The 22050-nt window shown below is 40.9% G+C and overlaps 2 protein-coding genes across 7 annotated transcripts in view; both read right to left on the minus strand.

Moving 5' to 3' along the window:
- Nucleotides 1-9086, minus strand: part of LOC139413464 (transcription factor EB-like) — a 122724-nt gene extending 113638 nt beyond the window's left edge. For 2 of the 6 annotated variants that reach the window (XM_071160904.1, XM_071160909.1), the window contains exon 1: nt 8782-9061. The gene's annotated coding sequence lies outside the window, so the exon portion shown is untranslated. Of the gene's footprint in view, nt 1-8781 lie in introns of all 6 variants that reach the window. The other 4 variants (XM_071160908.1, XM_071160903.1, XM_071160907.1 and 1 more) reach the window with 4 other exon arrangements.
- A 5594-nt stretch (nt 9087-14680) lies between these two features.
- Nucleotides 14681-20438, minus strand: LOC139413466 (transmembrane protein 183A-like). Its single transcript, XM_071160911.1, has 8 exons — nt 20233-20438; nt 18490-18579; nt 18210-18380; nt 17787-17946; nt 17418-17598; nt 16789-16869; nt 16514-16672; nt 14681-16341 (listed from the first exon to the last, which is right to left on the minus strand). Exons 1-8 carry the CDS (start codon nt 20294-20296, stop codon nt 16156-16158), a joined length of 1092 nt encoding a protein of 363 aa, XP_071017012.1. The 5' UTR covers nt 20297-20438; the 3' UTR covers nt 14681-16155.
- Nucleotides 20439-22050: the final 1612 nt, after the last annotated feature.

Raw genomic sequence — 22050 nt, forward strand, 5'->3', positions numbered from 1 at the left:
ACTGTTGCGCCTTCTTCACAACGCTGTCTGTTTGGGTGGACCAATTCAGTTTGTCCGTGATGTGTACGTCGAGGAACTTGAAGCTTTCCACCTTCTCCACTGCTGTCCCGTCGATGTGGAAAGGGGGAGCTCCCTCCAGCTCGTTGTTGATGGTAATCAAGCCCACTACTATTGTGTAGTCCGCAAACTTGACTGCGTGCATGGCCATACAGGAGGGGACTGAGCACGCACCCGAGCAAACAGCTCGAGCTCAGTGAGGTTGGATGGAGAGCATTTGTGAACAGCAGTTTTCAGTTATTTCCACAGATTCTCGATTGGATTCAGGTCTGGACTTTGACTTGGCCATTCTAACACCTGGATATGTTTATTTTTGAACCATTCCATTGTAGATTTTGCTTTATGTTTTGGATCATTGTCTTGTTGGAAGACAAATCTCCGTCCCAGTCTCAGGTCTTTTGCAGACTCCATCAGGTTTTCTTCAAGAATGGTCCTGTATTTGGCTCCATCCATCTTCCCATCAATTTTAACCATCTTCCCTGTCCCTGCTGAAGAAAAGCAGGCCCAAACCATGATGCTGCCACCACCATGTTTGACAGTGGGGATGGTGTGTTCAGCTGTGTTGCTTTTACGCCAAACATAACGTTTTGCATTGTTGCCAAAAAGTTCAATTTTGGTTTCATCTGACCAGAGCACCTTCTTCCACATGTTTGGTGTGTCTCCCAGGTGGCTTGTGGCAAACTTTAAACAACACTTTTTATGGATATCTTTAAGAAATGGCTTTCTTCTTGCCACTCTTCCATAAAGGCCAGATTTGTGCAATATACGACTGATTGTTGTCCTATGGACAGAGTCTCCCACCTCAGCTGTAGATCTCTGCAGTTCATCCAGAGTGATCATGGGCCTCTTGGCTGCATCTCTGATCAGTCTTCTCCTTGTATCAGCTGAAAGTTTAGAGGGACGGCCAGGTCTTGGTAGATTTGCAGTGGTCTGATACTCCTTCCATTTCAATATTATCGCTTGCACAGTGCTCCTTGGGATGTTTAAAGCTTGGGAAATCTTTTTGTATCCAAATCCGGCTTTAAACTTCTTCACAACAGTATCTCGGACCTGCCTGGTGTGTTCCTTGTTCTTCATGATGCTCTCTGCGCTTTTAACGGACCTCTGAGACTATCACAGTGCAGGTGCATTTATACGGAGACTTGATTACACACAGGTGGATTGTATTTATCATCATTAGTCATTTAGGTCAACATTGGATCATTCAGAGATCCTCACTGAACTTCTGGAGAGAGTTTGCTGCACTGAAAGTAAAGGGGCTGAATAATTTTGCACACCCAATTTTTCAGTTTTTGATTTGTTAAAAAAGTTTGAAATATCCAATAAATGTCGTTCCACTTCATGATTGTGTCCCACTTGTTGTTGATTCTTCACAAAAAAATACAGTTTTATATCTTTATGTTTGAAGCCTGAAATGTGGCAAAAGGGCGCAAAGTTCAAGGGGGCCGAATACTTTCGCAAGGCACTATATATATATATACACACACACACACATACATATATATATATATACACACACACACATACATATATATATATATATATACACACATACATACATACATACATATATATATATATATATATATATATATAGTAGTGGTGGAGTAGGAGTGGTGGACCAGAGGGCACAAAGTCTGTACAATTTAAAAAACATTACAATATTTTCAAACTGCATTAATTTTGCTGGACCACAGGAAGAGCAGCTGCTTCCTTTGATTCTCTGGTCTGATGAAAGCAAGATTGAACTCTTTGGCCTGAATGCCAAGCATCATGTCTGGAGGAAACCTTGCACCAACCCTAAGATGAAGTATGGTGGAGGCATGCTGTGGGGGTGTTTTTCAGCGGTAGGGACGGGAAATATTCAGGATCGAGGGAAAGATGAACGGAGCAAAGTAGAGAGGTCCTTGATGAAAACCTGCTCCAGAGCACTCAGTGCTGCTCTTGGATCAGCTTTCTCCATATTACCTTAACATTTACATGATTTCACAATACTGATGACGGATCAGCTCCTACACGACGCATCAGCGGCTAGAGAGATATTACCACCTACATCTGCAAACATTGAGGTTATTCTTATTCTAATGCTTACCCAATAAAACAAAACAAAAAAATCATTGTGCACTCTAGGCAACACATCTTGAAATATATAGAGACAAATTATAGACTGAAGTCTGTAGCAAAATACAACTGTTGAATACTAAATGTATTCCAATATGATTGACATAGCCTACGGTTTATATTTTAATGAAGTCATCTCACTTTTTATACGTCGCTTGCAATTGATCAAAGATGAATAAACCATGTGATTCCGTGTTTAGCAGATATCTGAGTAGACTAGAAAACGACGTGGGAGGGCAAAAATGTATCTAACCAAGCACTTAGATGTTCTACGAGTGACCTTAGGCAAGCGTTAAATGCTCATAATTTAAGTGCAATGTTAATAACGATGCTTTTGGGAACCAGCTCTGAGATTTAACGATGCTCCTACAAAGGTTCTAACAGCGAATTTAATCTTTAAGCTGCAATATATGTAACTAGCTTTCTGCCGTGTTTGTTCAGTCAAAGTCCTTTGGTTGAGTTCTATACAGCTGCCACTGACATCTTTTGATTTCCTTGTGTTTTTTTCTCCTCTCCATTCTGAGCAGTCTGATCCTCCCCAATCTTTTCCCAGAGCCGTAGCGACTAGAATCCACACAGCATGTAAACATGCTGCTCCAGAGCCAGTACTGTTCTTCCTTCAGACACGAATACATTTACACCATGATCACATTAACTTGTAAATGTCCAAACTCACCAGAAATGACATTCAGTAGCTCCTACCTATGTATAACTTTATGAGCTAGATTACCGGTCTTTGCAATTCATTTATTTTCATGTGCAATCGTTAGCATATTTAGCTAGCAGCCTCCATGGAAAATCACTGTTACTTGTACCAATTTTGTTAGCTTTGTGGCAAGCGACAACCAATGGTCTTTTTTGCATTTCTCTGGCGCCCCCTTGTGTAATAAGCCGGTAATATTGTAAAGCTGAGGATGAGAGAACGATGGTACGACGATACCACAACCTGTATAGAAGTACAGGGAGTGGGGGGGTTGCAGACAGACATCCCACCATGTTTTTTTTGTTGTTTTTTTACAACGGCCCATCCATCCACATTCCTCAAATAGTGCTTACCTGTTGTGCTACAGACAATATGGGTCTATTCTACTGTATGTTCTCCATATTACAATTCACTGAACAGGCCAGAAGACTAATATTTCTGCTGTTGACCTGTAGAAATTCATATTTGATATACAAATACATAATTTACTGTAGTTAAAGTCTGTATGTAGATGTTAAATTGTTCTGACTCTGTTTACAAACAAAGTCTGTATGCTTGGAACTTTAGTTGTGGAACACCTGCTGACATTGAGCATTGCCCATATGAAGGTCATGAATACATGTGAAAAGGTTGCTTTGAGGTCATACACTGACAGGCTATTTCTCAGAAATGTCTAATAGGGCGATTCTGTGTAGAAGTCAACCTGAGCACAAATCAAGTTAGTCATTTACAAATGAAACCATGTTCATAATTAGAGAGAGAGAGAGAGAGAGAGAGAACAACAATATAAAAAATTGGCAACAATTTCAAAGATTTGTATTTTCTTCTGTGTACCACTCCCTGGTACACCGCGTTGTACCAGATCTTCAGTTTCTTGGTAATTTCTCACATGGAATAGTCTTCATTTCTCAAAACAAGAATAGACTGACGAGTTTCAGGTCTTTGTTTCTGGACATTTTGAGGCTATAATCGAACCCACAAATGGTGATGCTCCAGATACTCACCTAGTCTAAAGAAGGCCAGTTATTATTGCTTCTTTAAAATCATCACAACAGTTTTCAGCTGTGCTAACATAATTGCAAAATGGTTTCCTAACGATCAATTAGCCTTTTAAAATTATAAACTTGGATTAGCGAACACAACGTGCCACTGGAACACAGGAGTGATGGTTGCTGATAATGGGCCTCTGTACTCCTATGTAGATATTCCATTAAAAAGCTGCCATTTCCAGCTACAATAGTCATTTACAACATTAACCATGTTTCCACTCTATTACTGATCAATTCGATGTATTTTAAGGGACAAAAAAAGTGACCCCAAACTGTTGAACGGTAGTAATATATATAACATTACTCCGTACATACATACATACATACATACATACATACATACATACATACATACATACATACATACATACATACATACATACATACATACATACATACATACATACATACATACATACATACATACATACATACATACATACATACACGGTTGAAGACTGAAGTTTACATAGACTTGTCATTAAAACTAGTTTTTCAATTACTCCACAAATTTCTTGTTAACAAACTATAGTTTTGGCAAGTCGGTTAGGACAACTACTTTGCGCATGACACAAGTAATTTTTCCAACAATTGTTTACAGAGAAATTATTTCACAATCCCAGGGGGTCAGAAGTTTACATACACTAAGTTGACTGTGCCTTTAAACAGCTTGGAAAATGATGTCATGGCTTTAGAAGCTTTGGATAGGCTAATTGACATTTGAGACAATTGGAGGTTTATCTGTGGATGCATTTCAATGCCTACCTTCAAACCCAGTGCCTCTTTGCTTGACATCATGGGAAAATCAATAGAAATCAGCTAAGACTTCAGAAAAAAAAAATGGTAGACCTCCACAAGTCTGGTTCATCCTTGGGAGCAATTTCTAAACGCCTGAAGGTACCACGTTCATCTGTGCAAAAAATAGTACGCAAGTATAAACACCATGGGACCACGCAGCCATCATACCGCTCAGGAGGGAGACGCGTTCTGGCTCCTAGAGATGAACGTACTTTGGTGTAAAAAGTGCAAATCAATCCCAGAACAGCAGCAAAGGACCTTGTGAAGATGCTGGAGGAAACAGGCACAAAAGTATCTATATCCACAGTAAAACAAGTCCTATATCGACAACCTGACAGGCCGCTCAGCAAGGAAGAAACCACTGCTCCAAAACCGCCATAAAAAAGCCAAACTACGGTTTGCAACTGCACAAAGATAGTACTTTCTGGTGAAATTTCCTCTGGTCTGTTGAAACAAAAATATAACTGTTTGGCCATAATGACCATCGTTATGTTAGGAGGAAAAAGGGGGAGGCTTGCAAGCCGAAGAACACCATCCCAACCGTGAGGAACATGGGTGGCAGCATCATGTTGTGGGTGTGCTTTGCTGCAGGAGGGACTGGTGCACTTCACAAAATTGGAAATGTGGATATATTGAAGCAACATCAAGACAGTCAGGAAGTTAAAGCCTGATCGCAAATGGGTCTTTGAAATGGACAATGACCACAAGCATACATCCAAAGTTGTGGCAAAATGGCTTCAGGACAACAGAGTCAAGGTATTGGAGAGGCCATCACAAAGCCCTGACCTCAATCCTATAGACAATTTGTGGGCAGAACTGAAAAAAAGTGTGTGCGAGCAAGGAGGCCTACAAACCTGACTCAGTTACACCAGCTCTGTCAGGAGGAATGGGCAGAAATGTACCCAACTTATTGTGGGAAGCTTGTGGAAGGCTACCTGAAATGTTTGACCCAAGTTTTCCCTAACCCGGACGACGCTAGGCCACGGACCTCCCAGTCGCGGCCGGCTGCGACAGAGCCTGGGCGCGAACCCAGAGTCTCTGGTGGCACAGCTAGCGCTGCGATGCAGCGTGGCGCAGACCACTGCGCCACCTGGGAGGCCAAATCTTTAAGAATTTAATGGCAATTTCTGAATCTAACATCCATAACGAAGGGTGACACATCCATCACGTTGTTTTTCCTCACTAAAATCCTAATAATGGAAATGACAATCTTTTTAACATTTTCATTTCTGTGTTCAGAAATGTCTGTGTATTCTATTATTCTAACTCTCAACAGTAAGTTGAGACCCAGACTGAGTTCCTAATGTATGTATGTTTTTGTATTATTGGTCAGCAGGCCTACAAAAAAAGGGGCCACTAGTTGCCCATCCCTACAAACATAAAACGTTTAATTTATTTTGTTTGTCTAGTCTATAAAGACATTAAAGTTGTGATTTTGCATGCAAATGTAATGGAATCGCCCAATAGTGAAAGTAGTTGAGTCAGGGTGGGAATGGGAGATTTCCTCTAAAATAGAAGTGTCAATGGTATGTAGTCAGGACTTAGTGAGATGGACAAAAGACCAGGCCTAACCAAATTAAAATTAAAATTTGAACCCTATTGTCTTAAATGGTGAGGGTCAGGCAACAGAACTCAGTTTCCCACTGTGTGTTATAACATGTACAAATATGCTTACGCAATAAGGCCCAAGAGGGTGTGTTATATGGCCAATATACCACGGCTAAGGGCCATTCTTATATGCAACGCGGAGTGCCTGGATACAGCCCTTAGCCGTGGTATATTGGCCATATACCACAAACCCACGAGGTGCCTTATTTATTTTATAAAACTGGTTACCAACGTAATTAGAGCAGTAAAAATAAATGCTTTATCATACCCGGTGTATACAGTCTGATATACCACGGCTGTCAGCCAATCAGCATTCAGGGCTCGAACCACCCAGTTCATCATCATCATCATTATTATTATTATTATTATTATTATTATTATTATTATTATTATTATTATTATTATTATTATTATTATTATATATTATTATTATATACTGCATATAGGCCTAGTATGAACTACACCAGGGTTCCCCAACCTTCAGTCCGCAGGTGGTTTTATTTGGCCCCCCATGTTTTCTGAGCAAAAATAATGTTTTTCATAATTTTATTTTCATTGTTGGACATAAAAAAATTGTTAAATTGTAAGCAAGGTTTGAAATTGTGTTTTAGTGAAATAATGATATCCGTTTGGGCTTCTTGCAGTCAAACCCTGGACTACAGAGAGGTGAATGATGGAGTCTCTCTCTCGCTCTCTCACTTTGTGAATGTTGGAAAAAAATATTTGTTCCTTTCTAAACATAACAATGTAAATACAAAGAGGACTCGGACCACAAAATAGCTGAAGTGAACTGGCAAAAGAGTTGAGTCCTCATTCAAAGGCAAGGGCAGTATGAATACAGAGGACAGAGTTAATTTGCTCTTTTTTTTATCCCAGAGTTGACTTTAAAGACGACTGAGATCAGCTCTTTTGAAAGAGGATTATATGTGAAAACACCCTAAAAAGAAGTTGGGGGACAAGCTACGAAGGAAAAATACAGGTACCGCCAAGTAGCGCATGGACTTGACAGTGCCATCTCGCTCCTGAAACCTGGATTCACTGGTAGACAGACGTAACATAGTAAATGAAAATCTGGGACACAAACTACTATGCATGTATTATTTTGTGGTGCACATCACTTGTTTTGTATGATATGTTACAAATTTGCAACACATTTGAAGTGTTATGCATTCCATTATGCTGTGGCTAATTCTAACATTAGCTAGGTGGCTAACATTAGCTAGGCTAGGGGTTAAGGTGTTAGGGTTAGGTTAAGTTTAGGGTTAACAATAGGATGGTACTGTCGGATAATCTAAAAACTACGCTATTGTTTGAGGAGAATACACACACACACACACACAAACACACATAAAAAATACAAACTTACACGGCAACTGGTTTGATACATTCACCGCTGAAGGTAAATAATGTACTTACATTCAGTAATCTGTTTTGTCATCCTGAGGCTCCCAGAGATAAAATGTAGCATAGTTTTGTTTGATAAAATCAATTTTTATATTCAAATGTAGGAACTGGGTTCTAAAGTTAACCCCAGCTGTTTCTGGGGTTAAAATTATTTAACCTAACAAAGGTTAAATAAAATAAAGACTATTTTGAATTTCCTGTATTTACGTTTACTATGTTATGTATAGTCTATGACACCAGGCTGTACTCTTGGCCATCCTACAAAAGGTAAGAACTCGAATAACATTTGAACAGATGACAGAGACATTAGGTTTGGACCATTGTTTTCTTAGAGGAGGAGCATTACTTTACCCATTAGTCTATATATGCGTATTTGATTGGACACCCTACTATGGGTACGTCTAGTGAGACCAGCCTGCTTGATAGGCTCTGTTTGGCCCCCAGCGCCCGGCTTTCCAGCAAAGTTATCCTTATATAAGAGGTGTATCGGGGTATCACAAACACGGTTTATACATAGCAGCGGCATAGCTCTGGATAGAGTGTCATCAACCATATGTCCACGGAAACCAGAGGTTGGTCATAAATGGCAAAGTCATCAGGGTAGGAAATTGCATTTGACAGTTCAGAGATTTAAAAAAGTGCACCAAATTGCACAAACATAGCATAAATATTTATAACATGTTTGTAGCTGTCAATGCTTTAGGTAAAGGATGGGCTGACTACCAACTCATATCCAACAAATACAATTATTTAACCTATACTGTTTATTAATGCAATTACCTAGCCTATATTGTTTATTATTAGGCAAAACATTAATAAAAAAATTCAAGACACTTAAAATTGTAAAAACCCAAGCCTTTTTATCCAGCAGTGTCCGTGAACGCTGGAGCTGAATGACCGTGAAATCGATTTTCAAAGTGCAAACTATGGCGCACAATGCATGATCAGCTACTTTAATATAAAAATAACCTAGCTAGTTTTCCAGAGTTGGCCCATGGCGATTTACGATTAGCAGAAGTTAATCGGTGGAATATTACTTACACGCTCTGAAGGTCAGATGATACGAAGTTGGGAGTGCAGGTTCTGGAAACTACGTGGGTCTTCCACCAGTGCGCTCCAATGCGGTCAGTGGAATCGCTCGTATCCTCAAACACAAACTACGCTAAAAAAAAAATATATAAAAAAAAGGCATTATGTGTCATTAATAATTTCAGAAAAATGGATGATACACTCCACTGGCACTCCAGCTGCTAATTGTTTTTATTTCCGCTGGCTGTGATGTTGTCAGCAGGGCTTGGCGCGTCCCAGGTCACCTGTGTTTACTTGTGACAACTCCGGCAACCAATAGACGGGGTTGGAAGAGCGCACATGGAAATATGGGGGGGTGTCGTAAAAAATGTTTTGCAAACAAACATATATACAAACTATTTATATTGCTATGAATCCTAAACAAACTAATATTATTAGCAGTTTAATTAAATATACTACAATTTTATCAATATCAGATTTTCTGAAATAAATCATTATCAAAAACCCTTAAATTGTACAACTTGTCCTGTTTTCTTTGTAACAAAATTCTGTATGTCAATCCAAAACATTCTACGATAAATACAGGCAACAAAAAAACAAATGCTAAATGGTCTCCTTCTCCATTCCACAGAATATTCAGTTTGAATCTTTCCATAGCGTGTTTCACAGGTATTCGGCCAAAAAAATCTTTCTGAGGGAAATGTAGTATCACAAACAATATTCCTAATCTGTTTATTACTACATTTATATTTGATGTTAATATTGCAATTAATATATTGTAATGTAAATCTATGTTACTTACATCAACCACAGAGGAATAAAAGCAATATTTAAAAAAAAACATTGGAATCACATAAAAAACAATTGCATATTCTTTCGGGGTTCGTGTAGTTCTATTGGACAAGGGTATTTTCAGGGGAAGTGACGTTTTATAGTCGAGTTGACTGTCAGTGCATGCATGGGGTGTTATCCTTAGGCTACTCTAAACAGTTACAAAACACTATTTTTCTATTGGACAGATTTAGGTAGGACCCTCCCTGTTTGCTGAACCTGTCCAATAGAAACACTAGTTTACGTTGCAAACGTTTTGCAACTGTTTGGAGTAAGGATTATACCCCAGTACTTTACTTGGTTGAACCAGGATTGGCTTTAATGGTCCCACATTCCCAACTGCCTGACAATTTTCCTTTTAAATGGACCATACATTGCTGCACACCTTCCTTGTCTTCGCTCTCACTAATGCTTGTGTGTGTATTGCTATTAAATCATGGTGTTGAAACTGTATGGCGGGGTTTCACAGTAGTTGCAATCAGTGTATTCATGGTGCCAAGAGAAGCCAGGCTTCCCAAAAATAAGTACCAAGAAAAATATATAAAATGATATATCTTTTGTCTCTCTGTGTTTCATTACTTGTCTTAAATTCACAAGAGCCTAATTGTATCTCACAGGAGAAAGCATCCGAGTGAGTGAAACAGCACCCCTGTCTCTTGACATGTAGGCCATCTACAGTGGGGCAAAAAAGTATTTAGTCAGCCACCAATTGTGCAAGTTCTCCCACTTAAAAGATGAGAGAGGCCTGTAATTTTCATCATAGGTACACTTCAACTATGATAGACAAAATGAGAAAAAAAATCCAGAAAATCACATTGTAGGATTTTTAATGAATTTATTTGCAAATGATGGTGGAAAATAAGTATTTGGTCAATAACAAAAGTGTATCTCAATACTTTGTTATATACCCTTTGTTGGCAATGACAGAGGTCAAACGCTTTCTGTAAGTCTTCACAAGGTTTTCACACACTGTTGCTGGTATTTTGGCCCATTCCTCCATGCAGATCTCCTCTAGAGCAGTGATGTTTTGGGGCTGTTGCTGGGCAACACGGACTTTCAACTCCCTCCAAAGATTTTCTATGGGGTTGAGATCTGGAGACTGGCTAGGCCACTCCAGGACCTTGAAATGCTTCTTACGAAGCCACTCCTTCGTTGCCCGGGCGGTGTGTTTGGGATCATTGTCATGCTGAAAGACCCAGCCACATTTAATCTTCAATGCCCTTGCGAATGGAAGGTGGTTTTCACTCAAAATCTCACGATACATGGCCCCATTCATTCTTTCCTTTACACGGATCAGTCTTCCTGGTCCCTTTGCAGAAAAACAGCCCCAAAACATGATGTTTCCACACCAATGCTTCACAGTAGGTATGGTGTTCTTTGGGTGCAACTCAGCATTCTTTGTCCTCCAAACATGACGAGTTGAGTTTTTACCAAAAAGTTATATTTTGGTTTCATCTGACCATATGACATTCTCCCAATCTTCTCTGGATCATCCAAATGCTCTCTAGCGAACTTCAGACGGGCCTGGACATGTACTGGCTTAAGCAGGGGGACACGTCTGGCACTGCAGGATTTGAGTCCCTGGCGGCGTAGTGTGTTACTGATGGTAGGCTTTGTTACTTTGGTCCCAGCTCTCTGCAGGTCATTCACTAGGTCCCCCCGTGTGGTTCTGGGATTTTTGCTCACCGTTCTTGTGATCATTTTGACCCCACGGGGTGAGATCTTGCGTGGAGCCCCAGATCGAGGGAGATTATTAGTGGTCTTGTATTTCTTCCATTTCCTAATAATTGCTCCCACAGTTGATTTCTTCAAACCAAGCTGCTTACCTATTGCAGATTCAGTCTTCCCAGCCTGGTGCAGGTCTACAATTTTGTTTCTGGTGTCCTTTGACAGCTCTTTGGTCTTGCCCATAGTGGAGTTTGGAGTGCGACTGTTTGAGGTTGTGGACAGGTGTCTTTTATACTGATAACAAGTTCAAACAGGTGCCATTAATACAGGTAACGAGTGGAGGACAGAGGAGCCTCTTAAAGAAGAAGTTACAGATCTGTGAGAGCCAGAAATTGCTCTCTGTGAGAGCCAGAAATTGCTTGTTTGTAGGTGACCAAATACTTATTTTCCACCATAATTTGCAAATAAATTCATTAAAAATCCTACAATGTGATTTTCTGGATTTTTTTTTTCTCATTTTGTCTGTCATAGTTGAAGTGTACCTGTGATGACAATTACAGGCCTCTCTCATATTTTTAAGTGGGAGAACTTGCACAATTGGTGGCTGACTAAATACTTTTTTGCCTCACTGTATATGGAGCCAGATAGCTACCAAAATATTGAATGTACTTATAGATTTTCTTACGATCCTAACAATACGTACGTTCAATGTTAGGATCGTAAGAAAAGCCATCCGTGAAACATGAAATGTGAAATTTAATCTGTTAACATACAAACACCATGTTACGATTACAGACTAACATTTTAGGCTTGAACAAATCTTGTTACAATTCTGAAGTACAATAATACCTTTAAGAGTTTTGCAGATTCATCTCACCAACAAGAAAACCCTACACCAAACAGCCTGTGAGGAGTGCTACCCAAACAAACATAACAGTATAAAAAAAGTAAGGGAAACCGTTTTCAAAGTCTCCATTCTCTATTACTCCTCAGCGCAAGTCTAGATACTAGCTGTATTATGCCTACAACAGTGAAGTTTCAGTCCACTAGGTGTATTTTTACAGCATGGGCATATCTCTGGGTGACGTGGACATCCCCATGCATCCACCTTATCAAAATATGACTAATTCAATATTGCGCCATCCCATTCTGTGGGCTCTTTTTTTATTTTATATAAATCTCGCTTATTTGGCGTACCCCGAAGGCATTCAAATCAAATCAAATGTTATTTGTCACAGACATGGTTAGCAGATGTTAATGCGAGTGTAGCGAAATGCTTGTGCTTCTAGTTCCGACAATGCAGTAATAACCAACGAGTAATCTAACCTAACAATTCCACAACAACTACCTTATACACACAAGTGTAAAGGGGTGAAGAATATGTACATACAAATATATGAATGAGTGATGGTACAGAACGGCATTCGCATGTACACCTGGGGGTGCATGTACACCTGGGGGTACGCGTACCCCAGTTTGGGAATACCTGCCCTAGACAATGCTCTTCTGTGGCTTTATAGTTTCATTCTCTCACAAGTAATTTTCTGAAGGCCCAAGCCAATACTACGCCATCTACTGGTATAACAGTGTTATCGAATGCCGTTCTGAAACAAGCTCTAGACTTTAATTTGGGAAATTAAACCAGAAGCTGCAAAGCAACTCTATTGTCTGGTATGAAGTTGCTTGATTGACTAGCTAACTTCAACTAGCTACGTGCGGTTCATGTCCTTTGCAGAGTCCACGTTCCTGGTAAAAGTTTGTAACGTATAAAAAAAATGTCTAACCAAGTGAAAGGAGACGAAGTAAGAATTAGACGTGTAAATGTTAATTCATAGTCGTAACGTAGGGTTTGTACGTTTACAGACCTCATTCAACGGTTACATTTCATGTTTCACGCATGGCTTTTCTTATGATCCTAACAATTTAAGTATGGATTTTCTTACTATGCTAACAATACGCATGTTCAACCTTTTGGCAACTATCTGGCTGATGCTGTCTGGTGCAAACGAGTATGACATTGTTGCGGCCCATAGCATTAAATGGAATACAAGGGAAGCCAGCATTGAGCTAAACTGGGCAATCTCAATGGTGAATGGTCCTGAGCACCAAAAAAAAATGTCAAGGGTAACCAGGTTGGATTTTGGCATCACTCCTATCAGATCGCATTGAGAGCATAAGTCATTGACAGAAAGAACTTGAATTGTTGTGTTGTTGTCCTCCAGTGCTCTAGCTATCTAACTAAATTTGTCCCTTTCCTAAATTAGCCATGGATGGAGATAAGGATTTGGACTTGTGGTTTTACTTAATTCTCCGTACTGGCCAATGATTATAATGACGATTCTGAGCCAACCATTAATTCAAACATTGTTGTGCCCCTGAGAGGATGTAAGTTAAATATGTAGCTAGTTGTAGAAGGCTAATGTTAACTTGCTAACGTTGCCCATGAATGGAAGTATGGCTAGCGATCAAGCATTTTAGCCGGGTAGCCTTGGACAGCAAAAATAAAATTGTGTACTGTATGACACAGTGATAGACCGTTTCATCAACATGAGAGGATGGCATTGGCATTAATCTACAAGTAGGGTGAGTCAACCAGTGGAGGTTTCTCAGAGAAGGAAGAGGACCATCCTCAGTGAATTTCATAAAAATAGTCAACCAAAAAAAGTGATAATTTATAGACAAACTACTAAATATATTCATGCCACCAAATAATTGATCAAAACAGAGTTTTGCAATGATGGTCTACAGTAGCCTCAGTAGCAGTCTGTAGAATAGCACCATGGTGTAACCATAGTTCAGCCTACTCAAACAGAGAAGGATGCTATGTCTATCCAACACTGGAACTCTTCCAAGTCAATGTAAGCTTTTGGTTTGATTAATTTACTGCCACAGGGCCCGCTGGTGTAACTGCTAAACTGCTTTCTGACTGTACACCGTACTGCATGATTGTAGCGGGTTTAGTAAAGCGTTAGTTCTAGTTGACTATGATGTGACAACAACGTAGGCTGTGTGTAGCGGTTAGCGGCCATGGTATGAAGGTTTGACTTGGAAAGTTTTTTTTGCCTAGTCACAGAGCGCTGATGTGTTGTGCACGGAAGTCCACAAGTCATGGAAAAGGTGACAGGACGAAAGCACATGGATAGGTGGAAGAATGAATTATATATATCTACAATGAGCAAAGTCATCATGCTGTTTTTATGGTCTCTCCAGAGATTTTCGATCGGGTTAAAATCCGAGGGGTCTGAATGCACTAAGTTGTAATATGGCTTTTTTCCTTGCTTCCCCAGTGATTTTACCCACGCACCGTTACTGGTTGCGTGGCCTCGCCCTATTGTCTTTGTGGATTCCGGCTCAGGTGTAATTCAACAATCAATTATCCACATTGCAATACATGGATAAACATTCAATTGACCACATTTAACAATTTAATGTGTGATACTCTGGGATTTCTCTTTTTTAATGGTTTAAACTGTACAAATGCTTTCACCCCAAAATCTATCAAATATATCTATGCAGCTACACTCGAGTGGTGCAGCATTAAGTCACTGCATCTCAGCACTAGAGGCGTCACTACAGACACCCTGGTTCGAATCCAGGCTGTATCACAACCAGATGTGATTGGGAGTCCCATAAGGCGTCATTGTAAATAAGAATTTGTTCTTAACTGGCTTACCTGGTTAAATAAAATATTTTTTTAAAGTTACACTTTCCATGTTACCTCTGTTTACCACAAAAGGGCACTATTGTCAAGGAAACAGTTGGATAGGACTAAATACAGTATTACTTTACCCCACCGGCTATATAGCAGCAACATTTTAAGTATATTTCACCATATGATAGTAAGAAACCCCATTTGTATTGATAGAGAAATACAGAATAGTATGAAAGGGGTTCTTTACAGTTGTATTACAGTGCAGGAGGTTGGCCAAACAATCAGATCACATACAGACAGCTTCCAGACTTTACATGCAGAATGATATTATGGATGGCTCGCACAGCCAAACATGTATACATGTCCTTCACAAGGTCAATCAGCTATACATGTATTTACAATAAAGCAATTTCAGATCTGATCATCAACAAAAAGCTTTGCTTTTCACTACACACGATAAACTTCTGAATTCAAACAAATGTTCTTAAATGCATTTTGATTGGACGATTGAGTAAATAGTAAAACTGAAATAGTCTCCTGTGGGTATTATATGTTGATTCCTCAAATACCCCACTTTTTTTTTTAAATTAAGCATGATTAACATGTTTCTACTGGTCATTGTTTACATACAACTGGTCTCCTGGTGTTCATAAACATTCTAACAGACAGGGTTAGGGTTAGGGTTACAATGCAGCAGCCTCAGAACTGACCAGAGTTTTCAGATCTGACATTACTTCCTGAGGAGAATAAACAGGGGATGAATCAGGAGGTGGGGTTTTAAAAATTACAATTTAAAAGTAAGCAATGATTAGAGGTATCAAATCAAATAATTACGCAAGCAGCAAATCATAATTTTGGCCCGTAGAATAGTCCCTTAAAGAGGTCACAGTTAGAGAGGAAATATTAAAAGAAATTACATTGTCTACATCTGTTCAACAAACTTATAGGGTGGTCTGAGGGTAGGCAATGTGAGGGGGATCGGAAGTTGAGGGTTTGTCTATAGAGAGCTAGGGTACTGAGGAGGTAGGTGGTTTTTGGTGTAGGGGGATGTAAATAATACACTAGAGGACTCTGTGTTGTGGGCTGGAGAAGGGTGAGGTGAAGCAAGGTTCTGGGTGTACAGGGAGACGGTATTGTGGATGGTTTTGGGCGTTCTAGGTGTTCGAGCAGACGGTTACAGTGATTTCTAGGACTAAATGGGTGTTGTGTGGAGCATGTGGGATAATATGAGGGCTCTAGGTGTAGGGGGAAGAAGGGTACTGAGGATGCCACCAGTCCATGAGTCTCACACTGTGTACAGGGTCCAGCACCACCTGTGTCCCCCCCTGCTCCCCTTTCCTCCTCCCCTGCTGGAGAGGAGAGTCCTGGAACACCAGACACACTCTGTGGTGACGCATGTCCGCATTCACATTGACGTTAAACTGGAGAGGGAACAGAGACATAGTGGGTTAGACAGGAAGGAGGCACAGGTTCCCCTCTCCTAAAACAGCCCCACTATGAGGTACAACCACATTGTGACTTTAACAATGCAACTTCATGGATGGAGACGGTCTTTACAGAGTAAAAACCAGGATGAGTGAGTGGTGTACTGACCAGGGAAAGGGTCATCCCCATGACAATTGAGGTGAAGATGAAGTTGAGGGTGGTGACCTGCAGCAGGTAGCAGTCCGAGTCTGGGTTGGCATGGACCTCCTCATACTGACGGGGCAGCAGCAGACCCCGGGTGGCACTGCCAGCCTTACACCTCATCGCCTAGAGGAGAGACACACAAACTATGGTATCCTTCATTACAATTAAATGTTTTATTTCAAATTTAAAGTAAACATGTTTCACTAGTGTCCTTCAGACAGTTCGGCATGAATACATACTTGCTTCACAAACTTGAAGTTGAACTCCCACATGGGCTCAGGACGAGTGCCCACAACCTTATTGACCCAGAACAGCAGACACTGCAGAGGAGAAAACAGGTAAAACATATTTTTTATTTGTACCTTTATTTAACCAGGGAGGCTAGTTGAGAACAAGTTCTCATTTGCAACTGCGACCTGGCCAAGATAAAGCATAGCAGTTCGACACATAACACAGAGTTACACATAGAATAAACAAAACAGTCAATAATACAGTAGAACAAAAGACAAAAAGTCTATATACAGTGAGTGCAAATGAGGTAAGATAAGGGAGTTAAGGCAATAAATAGGCCCTGGTGGCAAAGTAATTACAATATAGCAATTAAACACGAATGGTAGATGTGCAGAAGATGAACGTGCAAGTAGAGATACTGGGGTGTAAAGAAAAAGTAAAACATCTCTTAGCATTGGATTGCACAAGTGTCAAGTGCACATTAAAGCCAGAACTTGATGGATCAGGATTAGTGAGTTATAGTACAGATCAATTTATCAGACCCTCACAGGATCCAAATAAGGCGAGAACCTCTAACTCCACACACCATACAGTTCTATGGCACAACCGCTAGCCTGTTGCCATCTTGATTCTTTACCTTGGAGTTAAGTAGCGTGGTGGGCGGGGACTCGGGGAGGGCGGGGCTTAGGGAGACACGTGAGCTGAATGGCTCATACAGGTGGAAGAGGGAGCGAATCACGCGAGCCCGTAGACAACGCTTCCTTGCTATGGAGTCTGGCTGCAGACAAAACGGCAGGTAAGCATCCAGACTGTAGTGTCTATAGGAGCGGGAGAGACAGGGGATAGAGGGAGAGGGAGAGAAAATACGTAAATAAGAAAACTAGGCTACTTCTCCTTTAGGGGCCAGTTGCCAAGGGCATCTGACTTTCCAGGATTCAAGTCTTATCAAGAGCTGCAAGAGCCCACCTAAAATATCAGTTGTGGCAATGAAAATGTCTAACCCTACCTTTTGTATAGTCTGGTCCAGAAGGCAGCAGTGCAGGTGACGGTCCAGGCGTTTCTGCAGATCAGAGCAAACGTACACACATCCTCTGGACGGATATAAGAAGCCAGCACCAGCCAGATATCCACTGTGTAGTCCTCTCCATCACTGCACTCGCTACACTCTGGGAAAACAGATAAGAGTCAAACGATGGGCTGTGTTTTATTCAGAAAAGTTGTTCACTCCTATCCATCCTTGTTCACATACGGTGCTGAAATGACTGGATAGGTGAACACAATAGCTCCAAGTAGGCCTAGTTTACAGCTTATTGCTATCACCTACCCAGTTACACTGTAATATCAGTTAACATGGACAGAGGGAAGGGAGCAACCATCTGGAATGAGACGCAGCCCTCAACTCTAAAATGCATGACTAGAGGCGGTGTACCTTTCCTTCTCTTGTTTTTCTTCTTGCGTGCCTCTTTAGGCTCGTTCACTCCATCCTCCCTGGGGTCGAGGTCGTCGCTACTCTCAAGGGCGTCTCCGGTGAGGCTGGACACTGACGAGAACACCTCCTGTAAGGAACCCTGCGACGCCTCCAGTCCACACAACAACTTCACTGCAGGACAAGCACAGTGGAAAGTTAGTAAGCACAATAATGTAGTTTATCAATGTATTGCTGTGTGTGTAGAATGGACATGCCCAAGCATTTTGATTGATGATCTTACCTTCTTTTTCAACTGCATTGGCAACAGCCTTTTTCACCCTCCCCGACTTCACAACGGCTGGGTCAGCATTGGCAAAATCAGCGACAGTCACTGCAAGAGAGGGGAGAATATGCCGTTTACCAAGAGCTCACAATAACATGGGGTGCATCTCAATAGTACTAAACTTCTTGCTCCCCTCATGCCTTTTCCTTTGTCCGTGGTGACCTGAAGACACTGGTTAGGTATGTCAGACACTTTTGGCTTGTTCGACACTGCAGGCAACTGCCTACTGACTGATTAACAACTCCCTTTGCATCATAAATAACTACTTGTCGATCAGTCAGTCAATCAGTCACAATTTACCCAAGATGCATCATGTATTTGATAGGCTCAAACATGACTTTTCTTTGTGCTCATTTCAGTGCTAACGGTAAGCAACCGACTGTAGACGAAAGTCAATCAGTCAAGTCAGGGGAGTGATGCATCTGCGACAGCAGAAAGTCAGACACGTCATCAACATCAAGGCTCAATGCATGGCAGCTCCAGTTTTCCAATTTGTTTTTTCGGAGTTCCCAGTTGTCTTGAAAGAACCAAGTATGCAAGCCGATGGTCACCGGCTTGACAAAAGTGATCCGCTCGAACACGCCCTTTCACTTTTCTCAGAACACAGCAGAGAAAGGAATACAATGAGAAGTCTAACTACACTCAGTGTTGTCTAGCACTGAGATGCAGTGTCTTAGACTGCTGCGCCACTCAGGAGCCCCATGGGAAGCCAGGCTTCCCCAAATATTTGACCAATAAAAATGAGCCAACCATAAATGAATATATTCTGCCACTGGTCTGAGACGATTGAAGTTCAATATGTAGCTTAGATGAAGCCTAGTTAGCACACGTTAACTAGCTAACGTATGTGGTTAATTTTAGCCCATGTGAGGAAGTTAGGCAACCTAGCTAAAATGCATGCTAGCCTATGAAAATGAAAACTAAAAACTTACTATATAAACAGAGCCATAGCCCATTTTGCCAACATGTAAGAGAGGAGGATGGCATTCAACTAGTCTACAAGTAGGGTGAGGGAATTTTAGTTCTTACATGTGCACACTGACAAAAATCAGTACCATAGACAGCCACATGATATTTAGCAACATTGATTGGACTAAATTGTTTTTGGTATCTGTAAGTTTGTTTTCCGTGTATTAAACTAAGCATATCTTGATTTTATTTAAATGTTTCATTTGAAATGGTGCTGGAATAGCAGAGGCAGTGCTCCTGTTGTATTTGTGATGACTTGCAGGAACTGTAGTTATAAATCAGTATGTGTTTTAGTGAACTGTCAAACATTAACTTGCTTGACCATGCTGCAGGTCATAACTTTCAAAGCAATATTTGCTTTGTGGACTGAACCTGCTCTCTGGTTTTGTGATTAAAAACGTTGTATTTATAAGTTACAGAGCAAACGCAAATATCCCAACGTAGGTTGTAATGACTTTTTTTAAATTGACTCGGCTTCACCAGTGATTCCACCCACGAACCCTACTGACTAACGTTAGCTACACTGCGATGCGCCTCTGATGGGTATGCCTGACATCAACCAAAAATAGGCCTACATACCTTTCTGACATTGCAAGCCTCATGAATATGCACATGCAATTATTATTTTTTTTAATCAATGATGGTAATAGAATCGGGTAGTTTGATTTTTATCCTCGAGGATCAACCCAATATGTCCACCACTGAAAGACTTCGCTTTGGCGAGCTAGCTACCTGACTCGGAGCAGATGTCCCCGGACCGAAATTTCAGCCGTTTTCGGTTCCCTTTCTTGGGCATGACGGTAAGAGGGGTCTGTGGCCACTTATCGAGGCTGTGTGTCCTGCCATGTCTCTAGGACAAGCAGAGGTAAAGAGAAAGAGAAAAAGGTGGGACAGCAATCGAAAAATGTTCCTCCAGGATCTTCAGCCATCATGGGACTGACGCAAATTAGTTGACGTACATTAAATAACGCGAGACTTCCTTCGTTTCAGTTGTCAACGACGAGCTCATCCTTATCGAGTTTGATTGGACAAGAGTGGTCATTCGCCAATCAGATTAGTCGGTTACCCAGAATGAGGACAGATATATTAAGGAAAGGAGGAGATAGGAATCCCATTGGAAAAGGAATGGAGGACCGTATAACGCCTCACCAGCAGACTGTCGAACAATTGTGTAATCGTCACGCAATCCCTTATCAAAATCAGGGTATGATGCCGCGTTCAAACAACTGTTAACTTTGAAAAAACTAGCTCTGACTGGGAAAATAGTTTTGAACGGTCACCCAACTAACAATTCCGCCTCGGGAATTCGGGCCTCTTTCTAGAGCTCAGACTTGAAGATTACTAACGTTGTGATTTGACCACGTAGGTCCCAGTTGTCTTGAACGCATCAAATGTTGAAAACCCTGCCTATTCCTCGAAAGTACGTAATGTCACGATTTCAAGCTATACTATATTACAGATAACAAGTGAACTATCTCGGAAAAGATTTGATAATGTTGCACTTATTGTTTACGAAATATATGTTCATATTGTGTTTTTGGGCTAGCGCCCCTTCTCCCAGAATGCACCGCTACATTGACGGCGCGTGGGCAACGTACACAACGGGCGTTAATACGATTCCAATGGAATTTTCCATCTCCTCAATAGTATCTCTGATGAAGGTTGAGTTAAAATCCCAACATATTTTGTCATCTTAAATCTTATGAAGTAGCATAAGAGAGACAGCCAGGCTACTATGAAACCATTTTAGCTTACTGACGTCCTACATTTTATGATTTGGTCATAACATTAGTCAAAACATGAATTTATAGTCTTTACAGTGCAGTAGCCTAGCCCACTACAGGAATCGGAAATTGCAATGTCAGCCATAGTCATACTAGAATCTTTGAATATCCCGGATTTGTGTCATAGCTCTGCCATACCGGCGAAAATGCATCAGATGAGAAATAGATTCATGAATGGTAAATGCAGCATTTATAGATATAACACAAGCATCCAGGCGTGGTGGTGTTACTGAACAACGCACTAAAATAAGACAAACAGAAGCCAATGTTTGGAAGGGTTATGGGCAGACTATTGTCCAATGGGCTATAGGCTAGGCACCCTAATGCATTTGTTTATGAATAGCATCCAGTTTATATCCCAATGCGGTATTTTAGTTTCCATTTAATTCCAGTTCCATAATTCATAACGGGTCCCATCAGGCTGCGCTGCGCATGACACAATTTTGGTCTCAGTCGCCAGAGCGCGCATGCACGGCGTGGCATAATAGCGCGTCGACGCGCAAGGTGGTGCTGATGTGAGGGGTTCTTCTGCCGCTAGAGCAAATGTTTAATTTTTTTTTTATGGAGAGAGCGTTCGAAGATTTTCCGTTGTCTAAACACAATACTGAATTTGTCCGCTGGTCAAAAGGGGGGAAATAAACGACGTGCGACCATGTGGATAGCTGTGGTCACATGCGGTGACATCGATGTAAATTATGCTTAAATTGTTTTGTAGAAAGCGGCGAGTTGCTCGGTTTCCGTAGCGGTAGTGGTGACAGCTGCGGGA

The sequence above is a fragment of the Oncorhynchus clarkii genome, chromosome 7, assembly GCF_045791955.1.
Source record: "Oncorhynchus clarkii lewisi isolate Uvic-CL-2024 chromosome 7, UVic_Ocla_1.0, whole genome shotgun sequence".
Taxonomy (NCBI): Eukaryota; Metazoa; Chordata; class Actinopteri; order Salmoniformes; family Salmonidae; genus Oncorhynchus; species Oncorhynchus clarkii.

What these genes read in the sequence shown, in the direction of transcription:
- LOC139413466 (XM_071160911.1), bottom strand. Translation starts at nt 20,296, where the DNA reads ATGCCCAAGAAAGGGAACCGAAAACGGCTGAAATTTCGGTCCGGGGAC. An exon ending in ACTTCAAGTTTGTGAAGCAA is followed by an intron (nt 16,673 to 16,788) that starts GTATGTATTCAT and finishes TCTCTCCTCTAG; the next exon opens with GCGATGAGGTGTAAGGCTGG. An exon ending in TGGGGATGACCCTTTCCCTG is followed by an intron (nt 16,342 to 16,513) that starts GTCAGTACACCA and finishes TTCCCTCTCCAG; the next exon opens with TTTAACGTCAATGTGAATGC.